At 36.0% G+C, this 18119-nt stretch overlaps 1 protein-coding gene across 39 annotated transcripts in view; it reads right to left on the reverse strand.

Moving 5' to 3' along the window:
- Positions 1–18119, reverse strand: part of MAP2 (microtubule associated protein 2) — a 305526-nt gene that overhangs the window by 75513 nt on the left and 211894 nt on the right. For all 39 annotated transcript variants that reach the window (XM_064373057.1, XM_064373055.1, XM_064373052.1 and 36 more), the window contains one exon: positions 3168–3452. In XM_064373057.1, the coding sequence (XP_064229127.1) occupies positions 3168–3429 (262 nt within the window). In that variant the 5' untranslated portion in view covers positions 3430–3452. The remainder of the gene's footprint in view (positions 1–3167; positions 3453–18119) is intronic.

The following is an 18119-nucleotide window of genomic DNA, read 5'->3' on the forward strand; positions in this document are numbered from 1 at the left end:
AATTACCTATTGAGTACAACGCTCACTATTCAGGTGATGGGTACACTCAAAGCCCAGACCTCATCCCTATGCAATGTATTCACGTAACAAAACTGTACTTGTACCCCCTGAATACATAAAAATAAAAATTAAAATAAAAACAAAGACATAGATAAAAATTATGCTCGGTGGCTCAAGCCTGTAATCCCAGCACTTTGGGAGGCCGAGGCGGGTGGATCACGAGGTCGAGAGATCGAGACCATCCTGGTCAACATTGTGAAACCCCGTCTCTATTAATACAAAAAAATTAGCTGGGCACGGTGGCGCGTGCCTGTAATCCCAGCTACTCAGGAGGCTGAGGCAGGAGAATTGCCTGAACCCAGGAGGCGGAGGTTGCGGTGAGCCGAGATCGCGCCATTGCACTCCAGCCTGGGTAACAAGAGCGAGACTCCGTCTCAAAAAAAAAAAAAAAAAAAAAAAAAATTATGCTTTAGACTTCATAATGAAGATGAACATTGAAGGAGTGGGTGAGGGAGAATAAGGTAAGGACCTTGGTTGAAGTGAGCCCACTATAATGAAGAAGACAAGGGGGAGGAAGATGATGATTGCAATTTATTTATCATGTGATATTATTTATAGACATGGTTAAAAGAAACAACCTTGGAGAAAATATTTATGTTTAAATGCAAAGAGGGGACTATAGCAAAAACGGAAAGGAGAGGAAAGATTTTTGGATTTAATCAGTAATGTCCTGGACACTACAACATATAGCTGTGGACCTGATGTCACCGAGAAATGCTTCATGCGAACAGTGTCCTGAGAAATATTCTTTACAGGGAAAAATGTAATACACTGGTAGACTGTATAAAAGAGTGAGCTGGTATATAGATTTCTGTTCCTTTTAAAAATAATCATATCAAATATAATGCCATTTCATATCTATGACCTCCATCATCAAAGGATAGCACTTCTAAATACCATATTTGGGATTTAAGAACATCTGTTTATGCTGGAGATGATTTTCATTACATAATTTGTGAAACAGCTGTCAATAAATCATGAATGATAAAACTGTTATTTTGTTAAATTAGAGTTTAGAGAGAAATCTAATTGCACATTAATTCATCACTGGAACATCTTCTGTAGGTATTAAAAGATAATATTTTACATTATCTTTTTCTTACAGATTTCTACACATGCATATCTCATGGATTCAATACTTGGTCTGTTATTTCTAGAGGAAAGTTAATTTAAAATCACACCATAGTTTAGTTTGGATTGACTATCACCATGGTAACCCATGGCTGACTGTTTACAATTTTTGTCACTCAGAACATACATACAAAACCTTTATAATCAGTCTCTCAAAGGCAATACAAAATGTGTTTGATACATGTTGAGCTGAATTTAAAATTAACTCTGGATGCTCCTAAACCCATCATTTAAAAGAAACATCTGTTAGCCTCTTTTAAATGTATATTATCTTCTCAGAAAAGCTGGTGATGACACACTGACTTGACAAATAGATTTTTCTGATGCTCAATATTTAAGACCACTGAGCAGACAAAATAGTGCATGGTGTTGCTTTTTACTGCATGACCAAGCACACTGCAGTGATTTTTTTTTTCTTTTTTTTTAGTGTATTACAAGCCTTAATAACAGTGAGAGTCAACTGGTAAGAGCCCAAGGGATGAAGTAAAACTTTTCAATCGTTTTCATCATTAATGTGAAAAGGACTTTCTTCTTTTTATATGTATTCATTTATTCTTTCATTCACTCACTAGTCAATACACATTTATGGAATACTGAAGGTCTAATGCCAGGTGCTGCAGGATACGATGACGACAAAAACCTTGACCTACCATACTCACTCTTTCCTTCCTCACAACCAATATGCTATAACATGCCCTCATCCCCTCATGCCACAATCCCTTCAAAATCCTCTTAGTTAGTGCTCCTGACACCCAAGTTCCACCCTCTTAAACTTCCGTATACTCAGTTATAGAAAAATACTACTTAATCGAGAGTGTTACATCATCCATATTGATACCACCACTACCACCAATAATAATAAAAGTAACTAATAGGTATTATTTCTTGAGCCATTCACTTTATATACTTTACTATCTTATTTAATCCTCATTGTAACCAAGAAAGGTGAAAATAATATTGTTATTTCATTCTCAACCACAGTTTCTTACTAACTGAATGTACGTGCCTGTGGGGCACCGCACAGCTTCTCAAATCCTGGGATCAGGTTGGACACTATCACTCTCTTTTTCCATTTCACATGGATTTCTTCAGGGTACTTGCTTTTATCAGAACAATTGCTGAAAACCTATCTTGCAAAGATAAGATATCTTCAAAAGGAATATAGTGTAATGTAATGTTTAAACTGTGCACTATCTTGAGCAAATAGTTCATGCAGTGTTTGACAGATATTATCACTGTTCCTCTTGAATATTTAAAACACCTTGTTGTATTCCTGTGAATTTGCTGCAGCACCCTAAGATGCTTTTGTGCATTTAGGAACTTTGGCCCTAAGTAGAAATAGTCCCCTTTCAATTTGCCTTTTCATACTGCTCATGTGACACGTACATGTTATGAGTTGTATCCAAATAAACATATGTACAAGTCTCATGTCTGCTCCAAGATCATCTAATCCACAAAGTTCAGGGATCATTTCTTGCACATGCACTGGCACAGAAGCTAACACCACATCTTGCATGTAGAAAATGCTCAAATGTAGTTTGAGCATTTTGAATGATGGGTTAAAAAATTATAGTATGTATTTATGTATTTTACATTTTTCTACTCTAAAAAATATGCTTCTAATCAATCTATTGGATTTAGGTCCAAGATCATTGAAGATAATTTTTAAAAAACTATCTGTAAAGTTTTCTTTCAATGAGTTAAAATGCTGACAGTTTCTAGCAATACATACATACACTCAGCCTGCAAAAATTCACATGATAAAAATTAAATAGGGGAATGGGATTGAGAATACAGCTAATGAGAGGAAATGCCAAGTTAGTTGCCATGATTTTTCTCTTATTTCCTCTGACTGACTGGAATTTCAGTCCTAGCACTAGTGAAAGAGGATCAGTGCTGTATATTAATTCACTTTCAGACTAAACTGACTTCAAAGCACAAAGCAAGCACTTGGTGACAGCAGAGCCTTTAGTTACCTGCTGTTTCTCTGTCAGCTGAGGTCAGCTCTCCGTTGATCCCATTCTCTTTGGTATTTGAATAGGTGCCCTGTGACCCATGCTCTCCAAAGGCGCCCTCTTCATCCTCCCTGTATGGGAATCCATTGGCGCTTCGGACAAGTCCTTCCCCTGCTCCGCCTTGATCCTTAATCTCAGGTGGATGTGAGTGTGCAGATGCCTCTGTTAGCTGTGCTGAGGTCCAGTGAGGCGCCTTTGCTTCATCTTTCCGTTCATCTGCCATTCTTCAATGCCTTGTTACTTCTCCTGCAATTGAAAGAGGAAAAATAGTAGCTATCACTTTGGGGAAATCTGATCTGATACTGGTTTTACCAAGATTAGAGAAATTTGTAGCAAATCTAGTGGCTTTCTAAGTCAAAGAAAACATGTACAATAACCTATGTTTAATATCAAGAATGGATCAATTAGTTCATCTTGAGTTTTACAGACTGTTTCTGGAATATTGGTTCTTTTAAAATAAGACCACCATCAATTTATACATATTCCTATTTGTAAAACAAAAAACAAAACAAACAAAAAAAACCCCACAAAAACCAAACCAAAACAAAACCCAAAAAAACAAACAAAACAACAACAACAAAAACCTAGTGTTTGGCATTTAGGTACACATCTTAATGAGCTTTCATTGAATATGGTCTTGAATGTTGACTGTACGGTAGAGTCAAGGAATCCTGCAGTATAGGAAAAATCTGCAGTATGAGAAAACTGGGTAGAAAAAGTGGGAGAAAAAATGACAGCAGGAATTCTATACCATGGAAAATTATCCTATGTACTCTCTTAAATCATGACTTTCAGTAAAATCTAGAAAAGACAATAACTAATATATTAGCCTTTTTGGTTTCAAGGGTGTTCAATTAAAGCCAGAGGTAGGTACGCTTTTCTGGATATTGTGAATTAAAAGAAAGATAGCTTTAACTTAATTTTAAAAATAAATTTCCTGTACCCTATCTATAGACTAAGAGGAAATAACATTTTCTATTAATATAAATCTTACAGAGAGAAAGGAAGTAAATAAAGCATTGGGCTTACATCCTATCTTACGGCATTATTTCTTAGCTAAATCAAATAAGATCTGAAAAAGTTAAACCATTGCCATAAAAGAGGAAGTTGTAAATTATAGCAAAGGATGAATGAGTTGTGGAGGTGGTCTTCTATACATGTTAATTGGATGGCAGATATTGCATGACCTTCTCTTACAAGCTGATATTACCAAGTTTAGATATGTAATTGACAAGAGGTGATTCACCACTCAGTTTTGGAAAGCTGTTGGCCACGATGTAGCCTCACTGATGGCTTATTGTCTCCACAGTAAGGATGACAACACAGGCAATACTGTCTTTGATGGGAACTAAGAACATCTTCCTTTTTTCAAAAAAGTATCTCTAAAAAAGACCTCCAAACAAGTAAGCAAAAATTGCATTAAGACAAATCCACTTCCTACTACCAAGCTCTGTTTGGAGAAAGTATAAATAAATTAAAGTTTTCCCATCAGATTACTAACAAGCATTTGTCTGGGGATTTTTAACTGAATGTTGTTGCTATCCTCCACTCTCTCTGTTTCTCTTCATAGCAGAAAGAGCTAGATGAATTAATTCATTTAAACCAATTTGACTACAGCACCAAATCTCCCCCAAAACTGATTCCCAAAACAGCTCATTTATCTTCCCTAAGAACATATTTAAACAGGATATAAAAATTTAGCTTTCAAAACATTGTTTGAAGGGCTTATGAGTCAATCAGAGAGCATCTCTACCTCACTAACTACGTGTAAAGAATTGTATGCACAGGAGAGGGCTCAACACAGTTCCTGGCATGCTCAATAAACAGTAGTTATTACATTTGTTACTGTTTATTAATTATATCATTAATCATTATTTATACAACATTGGCCTAGGAATAGGAGCCTGAAAATTTGGTGAGTACAATAATGAGAGTTACTTGCAAATCTGTCCCCAGATATTGTGTAGGAATGAATGGCTGTCCCAAGATGGGCATGGCAAATGTACCAGACATGGTAGCCTAATGAGAAGAGAACATCCTCGGAATTAACCTCTCCCTGTGTACATTGAAAAACTAGCTACATCTTTTCATAAAAACCATTCTGCAGTGTTCTACACTCCATTCTACCATTTTCTTCCAGTCACACATCAAAAGATCTAATTGAGTAGCCTAAGCATTGTGTTTCCATTGAGTTGTGGCATCTTCATATATGTAAAGAACAGAAAATATCTAGATTCCAATTGTAACCTTTTGGATCACAACATTTTACTGATAGATTCTTGCCTACCTCAGTATCCTAATCTTTATGTGCTTTTCTTTTGTTTTGTTTTACCAACAGCTTAATTAAGATTTCCGTATATGACCCAATTTATTTTGTGTAGACAGAGAACATTGTAAACAGAAAAGGTTTCACATAAATAACATGCCTTGTTGACATTGCTTTTTCTGAGTTATTAGGCTTTATATTTTTGAAACAATTTTAAATTTACAAAAATATTAAGCAGATACTACAGAATCCCCATCTACCCCCTGCATACAGTTTCCCCTATTTTAAACATTTTGCATCAGTATGGTACATTAATATAATTAACGAACCAATATTGATACATTACTTTTAACTACAGTCCATAGTTTATTCAGATTATTTTCGTTTTTACCTAATGTCTTTTGTTTTGGTTTCAGCATCTCATCCAGGGTACTATATTACATTTAGTCCTCATGTCTCCTAAGGTTCCCTTATGACTTTGACTTTGCAAGTTTTAGTAGTACTAATCAGACACATCATAGGATACCCCTCTACTGAAATTTGTCTGATTTTTGTCATGATTAGTTTAAGGTTATGTGTTTTGGGGGAGGAAGACCACAGAGGTAAAGTGTTCAGATGAGATGCTAAGCTACATGGGTAGGAACACTATGAGCCTTCTGAAAGCTTTTGACATGCTACAGGATGTTTGAATCTCAGGCAAAGGCAGTGATGTGCAAAACATCCCAAGTCAATAGGCTACAGAACTCTTTTTCTAATACCATATTTATTAATATCCCAAGAGGATCTGGGAAATATTTAGGTTTGTATTTTAGTCCATGTTTAACTCTAGGAGTTCTAGCCACCAAATATTCAAAGCAAATAAAACAATATAAGTATCTACAACTCTCAGTTACATTTGGCTCCTCTCATTCCCTTGCCATAGCGCATTCTGGAACAGATTTCTCAGTGACCATGAATCCTTATTTTAAACCTAGCAAACTAACACTTAGAGAGAGTGCTACTTGGTAATCATACGTTTAAAATATTAAGATAATTTGTTTCCAAGAGGACAAACATTTAAAAAATGAATTCCTTAGTATTTAATGCTTTAGAGTTTTGAATTTTTTTATTGTACTTTAGATTCTGGGGTACATGTGCAGATCATGCTGGATTGTTGCATAGGTACACACATGGCATTGTGGTTTGCTGCCTCCATCCCCCTGTCACCTACATCTGGCATTTCTGCCCAGCGTTATCCCTCCCCGACCTCTCCACCCCCTGCTGTCCCTCCCTTGGCCCCCCCACTCAACATTAAATTAGTTAATAAAAACTAATTTTGGAAGACGAAAAGCCTGGCTAACGGCACTGATTTCACTTAATACCAGAGTCATAAACAAATCAAACTTATTACCTAAAAAGTAACACTCAACTTCCTAGTAAGACTATTCAGATAATATTCCCTAAAATGTATGCAGATTAATCAGGTATTATTAAAATTTTAATTTATTGAGCTTCTTGAAATGAAGATAGTCTAACCATTTAGTAAGTAATGATCATTTTAGGAGATTTCAAACTAAAATTAGCATGGCTCTGACAAAACTACTTTTACAGAAAATAAAACTTGAAAAAATCCAAGACATTTGTCTCTATTTTAGGGAAAAGTTTATCGAACCAAAGGAGACACTATTTGGCCAGAATCATTTATAATCACAATATAATATTATTAAAACACCACCCATAAGATGATAAATTTCACTTATACTACTAATCAAAGTTTTGGGGTCAAAGATTATCTCCAGTCTTCAAAATGGTATTTTCAACATAGTTAAAAGTGATCATAGCCTTCTTTAATTTCTTCTTCCTGATGTAATATTATTTTTACCTGAGTCTCTTTGAAAACCATGTGAATGTGCAATTAAAGATTGGGCAAGGTTGTGCTCACCTGTAATCCCAGCACTTTGAAAGGCTGAGGTTGGAGGATCGCTTGAGGCCAGGAGTTCAAGACCAGCCTGGTCAACATAATGAGACCCCCATCTTACAAAAAATTTTTTTTTAATTAGCTGGGTGCAGCTACTCAGGAAACTGAGGTGGGAGGATCACTTCAACCAAGGATAATGAGGCTACAGTGAGCCATGATTGTGCCACTGCGCTCACCCTGGGTGACACAGCAAGACTCTGTCTCTAAAGAAAGAAAGATAAAGATAAAAAAGTGAAGACAAAGGGAAGTTCTCTCCAAATCTACAAAAGAAACTTGTTGTGAAATACTAGGAATTTTTAACATTCCTACTGTGCAACGGGAAACACTCTCCTCTCTCCAAATTGCCAAAGATCACAGATCTTAACAGCTCCAGCTGCCAAATAGCTGGGCATCTGCCACACAATCCCTGCTTTGATAAAGCAAGCTGAGACGCTACCTGAACTCTTATTTCTCTTCCCTGCAAAGCCTAGCTTGATACTGTGAGCAAGAAAATCTAAGACTAAGACAATGATTTGCAATTTATAATATATTACAATGGGAATCTTACTTGTTAGGACAAAACACAAATGTCAACATATAATGGGAATACTGTTATGTGTGATATACATTTTTTAAAAATCTAGGACGTGGCCGGGCGCAGTGGCGCACACCTATAATCCCAGCACTTTGGGAGGCTTAGGCGGATGGATCATGAGGTCAGGAATTCAAGAGTAGCCTGACCAACATGGTGAAACCCCCTCTCTACTAAAAATACAAATAATTAGCCAGGCATTGTGGTAGGCACCTGTAATCCCAACTACTCAGGAGGCTGAGGCAGGAGAATTGCTTGAACCCAGCATGCAGAGGTTGCAGTGAGCCAGGATCGCACCACTGCACTCCAGCCTGGGCAACAGGGCCAGACTCCATCTCAAAAAAAAAAAAAAAAAAAAAAAATCTAAGACATTTAAATATCTATTGATAATCAGTGTGAGATATTACACTTGACTTTGACTTTATTGTATCATGACTATTATGCTATATATTAAAGGGCCCCAATATTCTTTCTAGGTAAGGTATATTATTGAAAAGAAAAATATTGTGCTACCAGAAATGTTAGTTATGAATCCGAGTGGTGAGCTTTGATCTTTGCTACCTTGGTTGTTAAACAATTTTGTGTTGATATTTGAGAGCTTCTATGGACACATGTATTTTTACTTCATCAAAAGAGATACTTCTGTTTTTCTAAATTCCAGCTTTTTCCCTTGATAAACCTTAGATCTGCTTTTTTCATTCTAATGTCCTTGGCAAGAACATGCACGTTTCATACCAACTCCTGACCACTGATCACTGCTGCACTCTGAATAATTTCACTGATGGAAAACTACGAAAAATCTAAGATTCTTTAGTGTTTGTTGATCTATCATTAACCTTTGATTCCAATGATGTAAGCCAAACTGTGAGAATTGGTATTGATCAGATTTCTAAGCTATTGATGATTTAAACTGTATCATCGTATATCAGCATAATAAAATGGTTATATAACCAGAATAGAATAGTCTTTCTAGAGCTTAAATTTCAAGTTGAAATGGTATGTGAATTAATTTCTGGTCTTTTTAACATATGTAAAATTCTTCAATTTTGTTTTTAGGTGGGCTTAAACAAAGTACTTGAGTAAAACAAGTACTTTGCCTCATTTTGATTAAAAGGTTTTGGTACCATGAATTATGAATTTTGTAAGTGATATGGTTTGGATCTGTGTTTCCACCTAAATTTCATACTGAAATGTAATTGCTAGTGTTGGAGGTGGGGCCTGGTAGGAGGTGACTGGATCACGGGGCTGGTTTTCTCATGAACGGTTTAGCACCATCTCCCTTGGTACTATCCTCATGATAGTGAATTATCATGATATCTGTTTTTTTAAAAGTGTGTGGCACCTCCCTCCTCACTCTCTCTTGTTCCTGCTCTGGTCATGTGAGGTGCTTGCTCCTCCTTCACCTTTCGCCTTGACTGTAAGTTTTCTGAGGCCCCTCAAGCCTTCCTAAGCTGAGCAGATGCCAGCATCATGCTTCCTGTACAACCTGTGCTACTGTGAGGCAATTAAACCTCTTTTCTTTGTAAATTACCCAGTCTCCAGCATTTCTTTATAGCAATGTGAGAAGGGACTAATACAATAAATAACCAAATATTTTATTAATTCTAGTAAAGAAATAGAAGCAATAGAAGAGAGAGAGAAGCAAGTAAAAAATAGGAAGAAACAACATTAACAAAAAGAATGAAGAAGGAACAAAAGGAAACATCCAGCTAAATATAACATGGGTACTATGGCGAAACAATTTTGGGACAGACATATTCCAATTTTCAATTACTTAATAGAAACTTCTTTACCTAATATGATAATTAATGTTGACTCTTGGAAACTCACTTTGTGGTTGATGGGTAGGTGTTTTAGTCATCACTGCTGTTAATTATCAGATTTCTAGCATATTGACTGGAACATCAATAATTCAATTTCTACTGCATTGGGATTTTCTTATATTAAAATGTATCTGCTTTTAACATTTTCCAGGCCTAAGATTGTAATGCTCTATGTTTAAAAATTCTAGAATTTTACTTAAGTATGTGTCTAGATACTTAAATGAATTCCTCTTTTTCTGTGTGTAAGAAAAAATTCGGACTTGCCCATAGGCAGCCCAAAAGTCTGCCTCCAAATCCATAACACTTTTGAGATGTGCTTGCCCCTTACAAAAAAACAAAACAAAACAAAACAGAAACCCATAATAAATTAACTTACATTGGAATTTAGAAATAAGATAGCCTACATTGTGCTTATTTATTTTATTTTATATTTTTTGACACAGGGTCTTGCTCTGTTGCCTGGGCTTGGGTACAGTGGTGCACTCTCACTGCAGCCTCAACCTCCTGGGCTCAAGTAATCCTCCTACCTCAGCCTCTCAAGTAGCCAGGCTCTCAACTAGCTAGGACTACAGGTATGTGCCACATGCCCAGCTAATTTTTGTATTTTTTTAAAGAGTCAGATATAGTATGCACCTAAGGTAAAATTAAAAAAAAAAAAGAGTCAGGATTTTTCCATATTGTCCAGGCTCTTCTTGAACTCCTGAGCTCAAGCAATCTATCCACCTTGGCCTCCCAAAGTGCTGGGATCACAGGCATGACCCACCATGCCCAGCTTATTTTGCTTATTTCTGATAATTAGACTATCAGGGAATACATCTGTTCCCCTATTTTCTTTTATTCCCAAGAATTGTAATGCTTAATGCAGTATTTACTTTATTCTAAATCCTGAACACTATGTTCTGTTTCTTATTTTATACATAATTTAATTGTGAAAGTTATCACATCTTTTCTGAAATCCTGCAGAATATACATAAGTAAATTATAACTGTACATATTACCTTCTAATACTTTAGAGCATAGTTCTTATAATAAAGTTATATAATGTTATTTAGCATACAATAGCTTATTTTCATGTAAAGTAAATGAAGTACAAAATAGGCAACAATATTTTCCACACAAAATGTCTCATAAAATTTTAACACTTTAGACCTTTTAGATAGGTTACAGATTAACAAACTGTAGCAGAAAAAATCTGATTTGTTGGAATAAATTACTTAGTTTCTTTAAAAAAGGATTTCTCCTTTGTTCATCCTCCTTGGAATACTCTTTTAATTATCATTCAAGGAAATGTTGCTAATAAGTGAATAACTTTAAAGTGATAAATAACTTACTATATTTGAGATAGCCAAATAACAACATATTTGTTGTTTATCTAAGTGTTATAAAACTGTATGTACAAATTGAAACTTAATGCATTTAACAGCTGGCTTTAAAAGAGAAGCCTTTTCACCTCGACCTCCAGCTATTACTGCATTGTCTGAATATTGCACATGGAAAAAAAATCTGATATACTCTGATGTTTCCTTCATTTTGTTTTTTAGAGCAAGCAGCGAATAGATATGCTTGTTTAAGTGTACCAAAAAGTAGTTCCTGAGCACATACGCCCTGAAGGCTTGCAAACACAAGAAAATAAGGTACAGCTGTCACATCTTCCACACTATTTAAAGGAAAGAAACAAGAAGTAAGCAGAAATGCCCAGAAGAAAATGTCCCTGACAACTCTGCCATCAGTCTGAGCTATTGATGAATTTATTTTCTCTGGGTAACTCCAGGAGTAAGGATGCAAATCAGAAATACATTTTACTAAAAAAGTAACCATTTTCTAGTTTTCTACCCACTTAAAAATTTGAAGTTTTTCATACGTTTTCTTCAAAGTCTAAAAAGAGTTATATGAAAGTAAGGTGTGCATAATCAAACCATGATAGCAATATAAAAACTATCAAAATGAAATTTGGTCATACATTGGCTTTCTTTCTTTCTTTTTTTTTTGAGACATGGTCTCACACCGTTGCCCAGGCTGGAGTGCAGTGGCTCCATCTTGATTTGCTGCAACCTCCACCTCACAGCTTTCAAATAAATATTCAATGTTGAATGAATAGTAATTCATCAGTTACCTACCTCAAGGTAAACACAGAAAGGTTCTGTCTGCTGTGGATGTTTGGCCAATTGGATAAGAGGGGAATAGTTTTGAATCCAATTTTCATGGCTGTCATGATAGAAGTACTGGAATTCAAGTTCTAACACCATTTCATATGCTCCAGTCCATATGAAAAATAATGCCTAGTGAAACAATCTACCAGCCCAAATAGGATCTAGTAAAAATATTTCCAAACCTATATCTCACAGGACAATATACAGGGGTTTAACAATCATAATAGGGACCACGTGACATGTAGGTTTAGAAATATGTTTAAGATAAACGATTTCAATCCATCTCAGAAAAGGTTTTAAAATCATAAAAGTGAAATTATCATTGGTGATCACCCATTCCAATGTGTCTTAAAGTGATTTCAGTCAACTAGCTCACAGGTTAACACAGGTTTAACAAATTAGTTTCTAAATGTGGGACTTGCAAATTGATATTTTAACAAGCTCAATAGGGTGACTCTGATACATTGACGTTTGAAAACTAGTGTTTTCAGCCAATCTTGCAGCATAGGACCTCAGAAAAGAATGAGGAGTGATAAAAATACACACATGAAACATTCCTATAGACTAACTGAAGTGAAAGGTTAAGCTAATTATGTTGGTAGGTCACATGACTATTCTCATGAATAGAAGTTCAGTCTTTCACTTCCTTTGTCCAGGGCATTTATGATGAGTTCATGGAGTAAAATCAAAGAAAAACTGCTTGTATTCTAGCTTAACGCAGTGCTCTGTTGTGCCTAATTCTACTTGTAATGTCTTCAAAGAATGTTTAAAATTACCCATTGCCCATGGTTTTTAAAAAACCTACTTCACATTATGAAAACAATGACTGGGCAGTCCCTGGCATCTTCAAATTGTCTTTCGAACATTTATTTTAGACACTCCTTGACCTTTATTAATGGTTTGTGATAGAAGTACACTTGCTTAAAATATCTCAAATTGAGCTACAATTTTCTTTACCTGTTAGATCATTTTGGAGGTGGATGTGCGGTAACAAGCAGGGTGCAAATGTGTGGTAGATAACTCTAAATCTGTAAAGCTCTCAAAGAAGTAATTGAATTATTTAATATCTAGATAATTGAGACATGTGTACTGAAAATATCATTAAGTAGAATAGAACTTTTCCTACTGGGATTCCCACATAATCACAAATTCACTGGTTTTCTTTGGATTACAATATTAGAAAGATCACAAAGCACAGGAATAGTCGCTGATGATAGTTATTACCAGGCAGCAGTAACTACTCTCAAAAATTGGCAAAAGGAAAAACAATAAGGTCTTGGAAAATCTAAAGGAAAAATACACTATGTGCCAGATAGGCATGTCTCCATTTTAATAATGTGCTTGGCAGAGACAGTTCTAAAATGTTTTCTATGATGTGTTCTGCCCTATCATCATGTAATGTGCCAGTTCAATCAAAAACATTGGCCTTATAATTTTGTGCTGCTACATATCCACAGATGAACAAAAGGATAAAACAACCAGTTGTGTAATGTAATTAAGCACATGAATATTGTTTCTCTTTTCCATGCAGGCTCAATTATGCTTTGTACTATTACTATGCATATCAGTACCACAAAATGGAAACTTTTGTTTTGGTCCTTAATAGTTTTAGAAGTTTAGGCAGAATCCATATTTTTGCTTATAAATGCTTAGAAGTTCTAAGGTTAAACGTTTGTTAATAAGCTGCCTGCAACTCTATATTCTCCCTCTTTGTCTTCTAAGAAAAACAGAAACAGAGGAAAAGGTTCTTGATAACATGAAAAAGATAGGCTGAAAATCCAGATATTTGTCTCTGCTTTATTTCAGGCTGATTGTAAAATACCTAGAAGGATGACTCATTCTTCAACACATATCATGACTAATAACCAGAAAGAAGAGAGCTGGTGGGTGCATAATACATTATTTCAAATGATGATGGACACAGATAACATTAGGTTGTTGCTAGAAATAGATAAGGTAATACAAATAAAGTAGAATTCCAGGAAAGTTGGAAGGGCTTAAGAAATGTTCCCTAGTACTTGTTATTATTTTATGTCTTCTTTTTTTTCTTTTTTTTTTTTCTTCACAGACAGGGTCTCACACTGTCACTCAGGCTGAAATGCAGAGACACAATCATAGCTCACTGTAGTCTCAAACAAGTGGGCTCAAGCAAGCCTCAGCCTCTTGAGTAGCTAAGACTGTAAGTGCACATCACTATACCCAGGTAAACCCCACCCCAACCACCAAGAGATGGGTCTTGTTATGTTGCCCGGGATCCTGGTCTCAAGCGATTCCTCTGTCTCAGCCTTCCAAAATACTGGGATTACAGGTATAAGCCACTGTGCCCAACCCATTTTGTGGTTTTTATTTGAACATTTTCAGCAATGGGATTCAGTACATGGTTTGACCGACACTGAAAAACTAAGAACAGAGATAGTAAATTATTTAACCAAATTAGACACTTCCAAAGAGATCTGGAAGGAGAAGCCAAATCCTAACATCTGTTCCATTGCTTGCTGTTTCACAAAGCAGTGAGACTAGTGGAGTAGGGTTAGAGCTAAAAAGAGAATCCAGTCCAGATAACAACACTGACTTTGTAAACCTGCTCAATTGATAACAACCTACCATATTAAACTGGGTAATGGTCTTTATGTGACCATGGTATACAACTTATGCTTCATAGCTGTATACTATTTCTAAGCCAATTTTTTATTATATAGGAGGACTAATAAATAGCTCCTGTATATATTAAATATAAATAATATTTAGAATGCTTTGGAGCTTTAGGCTCTACCAGTAATTTTTTTTGTTTTTCTTTTTTTAAGCACCCCCGCCCCACCAGTGATATTTAATTAAGCACTTCCATTTAGGTACTGGAGATATTGTAGAATAGGTAATAGATTTTCAATCAGAAAATTAGGGGTGAATCCTTGGTCTACCACTTACTAGATATGTAAACTTGGACATGGTGGTAAACCAGAGAGTTAGTTTCATAAGTATGTAACTAACTATGGATCCATTGAACAAATAAATTTTGACCTCTACATTAGAATTTTTTTTTTTACTATACAAGGATAAAAGAAAAATTCTAATCATCATAATTTTTTTTTTTTTGAGACGGAGTTTCGCTCTTGTTACCCAGGCTGGAGTGCAATGGCGCGATCTCGGCTCACCGCAACCTCCACCTCCTGGGTTCAGGCAATTCTCCTGCCTCAGCCTCCTGAGTAGCTGGGATTACAGACATGCGCCACCATGCCCAGCTAATTTTTTGTATTTTTAGTAGAGACAGGGTTTCACCATGTTGACCGGGATAGTCTCGATCTCTTGACCTCGTGATCCACCCACCTCGGCCTCCCAAAGTGCTGGGATTACAGGCCTGAGTCATAATAATTTTAATAAAAAGTTTTCTTAAATAAGCATACATTTAAACATCAGGATAAAAAGCTTAAGAGTAAAATTATAATTTTGATTGGATAAATAATATATTTTGTTTTAAACTTTTTCCAGTTTGGAATCTGATTCAAGAGCTGTCAGATTTGGTCCAGGTTCACTTAACAAAATACTGTAAAAGTAAATCTTCTTTGGACACAACTCTGAAGAACATTCGCTAGAATTACAGACATTCCAAAGGAGAATTTAGGCCATAAGTATTTATTTGTACCACCACAGAGTGAAGATCCCTGGGTTTGAGATACCTAAGAGCTACACTATAGAGAAGCCACTGGCAGGGATTGACAACAATCTAAAAATAATAATCAGTACTTGAGGGACTAGGTGCTTCAGAGACATCCTTGTATTGTAATAGGGCCATGATCCAGGTAAACTTGGAGGCCATGTTATATATCATGAAAGAAGATGCTAGAATTGAAAATAATAAACAAAACTCTAAAAGTTGGAGAAGAAATGGCAGTCATGAAAAGACAAAAAAAAGGAATGGATAATTGAAACTGAAGAACGTATTAGAGCATAAATTCAAAAATTAGATTCTTGATAGTTTTCTACGAGTGGGATCGGCTTTTTGGCTGCTTGAGACAGAGGAAGTATGATAAAGTCCTGGAGAATTATAAACAAGATACCATTTGTTCTGTGTCCTTCTCTTTATGGGACCTGCTCAGTCCCTTTATCTTTTGATGAATAATTCTTTCTCCACAAATGCAAGTCATCTGACTAAAGCTCTGTCTCTAACATGTTCAAATTAAAATCACATTCCAAATATAAGTGCAAATGGATTTACAGCATAATTATAGTATTTTTTTTCTTTGAACCTTATTGCACTCCTATCAGTGAATATGTTCAAGCAAAACATGAATGACCATCCTGTTATGAACATTATAGAATCAATTCTGGTTTTGACTGATGGGAGACTAGAATATATGACTACTAAGATGTTGTCCAACTCTAAGATTACAAATTTTAATGCATTAAGCAATTAATTGTTTTTAAAATGTCTTTAAAAATTAATGGACAGGCTTATATGTATCAAGTAGTAGGAACACACTGGGAATACTAGAAAAAAATATATATAGCTCTCATTTTGAAGGCGGTCACCGACAAACCAACAGCAATAATACAGTGTGGTACATGCTGTGACAGAGATAAGAACAGGAAGTTGTGGAGGTACATCAACACCTCCTGCCACACTAGGAAGTCAATCAACACTCCCTGGAGGAGGTGACATCTTAGTTGAGTTTAAAGAACAAGTAGGAGTTAGTCAAAGAAAGGACAGGAATCTTTCTAGGAAGAAAGAGCCTAGATGACCAATTCCTACATTTTTGTTTTCGCTTTGTTTGTTTTTGAGACTTGGACTAGGTAACACCTTCTAGTAAGATCCCAAATTGAGCAATCTTCCAGAATTTCCATAACTCCAGCCCTCACTCTGGGTCAGAGATTCCTCTCTATCTGTCTCCCTCACAAGATTGTGAGCTCCTGGAGGAGGGGTGGTGTTTAATTCATCTCTGACCTCCAGCACCTAGTACAGTGGGTGGCACAGAGTAAGCTCCACAACAAATGCTTACTAAATAAATGAACAAAAAAATAACTCATGTAAAGCACAAAATTATTCACTATGGAACAGAGGTGAAGTGGGACGTGTGGAAATGAGGCTGTCGGCAGGAAGTGGCCGAATCATAAAGGGATGCGGTGAGCCATGGCCAGACTCTGTCCTGAAGGCCATGGGATGCCTATGAAAGATGGAGAGAAGAAAATGGCACATTCTAGCTTAGTTTTTAGGATGATTGATCCAGCAATGGTATGGAAAGTAAAGTGGAAGAAGGCATGACTAAAGACAGAAACATTTCTCAGAGACGGTTGTTTGAAAGGAACAACTAGACCTGAGCTACGGCAGTGTGACTGTGACTGAAACAAGGGGCTAGATTCTATGCTCAAAAAATGAACTAGTTAAAACAAAACCTAATCCTCAAATTAATACAGTTTAATAAACTTAACAGACTGTTTCATGAATTAAAGTTGCAGTATTTATTTTATCTGTCATCTATGTACATATATCTGTTTGTTTTGAAAAGAATGATAAAATATCATGTTTCATAAAATTTTCATGGGTATTGACCTTATTAGTTTTGTATTCAGTTTGTGGTCCAGTTTATGATGTCCTGAAGAGTTCCTTTTCATTAAAATTTGTGCTGATTCCAGGCTTTGTGGCTCATGCCTGTAATCTCAGCATTTTGGGAGGCTGAGGTGGGAGGACTGCTTAAGCAACAGAGAGCCTAAATGACCAAAGCACTGGGCCTGATATAAAGGTGGTATTCGATAAATGATTATTAAATAAGATACTAGAAAACAAAATAAATTAATTGATGGATTGATAATGATCTGTGATGAGCATGTATCAGGTCTTAATTTAATTTTAAGACCAAGTAGCTGGGATTACAGGCACCCACCAACACACCGAGTTAATTTTTGTGTTTTTAATAGACACAGGGTTTCACCATATTGGCCAGAGTGATCTCGAATTCCTGACCTCAAGCGATCTGCCCACCTTAGCCTCCCAAAATTCTGGGATTACAGGCATGGGCCACCATGCCCAACCAGAACTGCTCCTTTTCTTTCGGGGATTCCAGATGAGCTGAGAAAAGCAGAATATAGCAGCAGTACACTTGCTTGCAGAGAACACTATTCAGGTAGGTTCTCAGCCTTTGTTTGGCATTCTG

This window comes from Aotus nancymaae, unplaced genomic scaffold (genome assembly GCF_030222135.1).
Source record: "Aotus nancymaae isolate 86718 unplaced genomic scaffold, 86718_ANA_hifiasm-v0.15.2.pri h1tg000008l, whole genome shotgun sequence".
In the NCBI taxonomy this organism is placed as follows: domain Eukaryota; kingdom Metazoa; phylum Chordata; class Mammalia; order Primates; family Aotidae; genus Aotus; species Aotus nancymaae.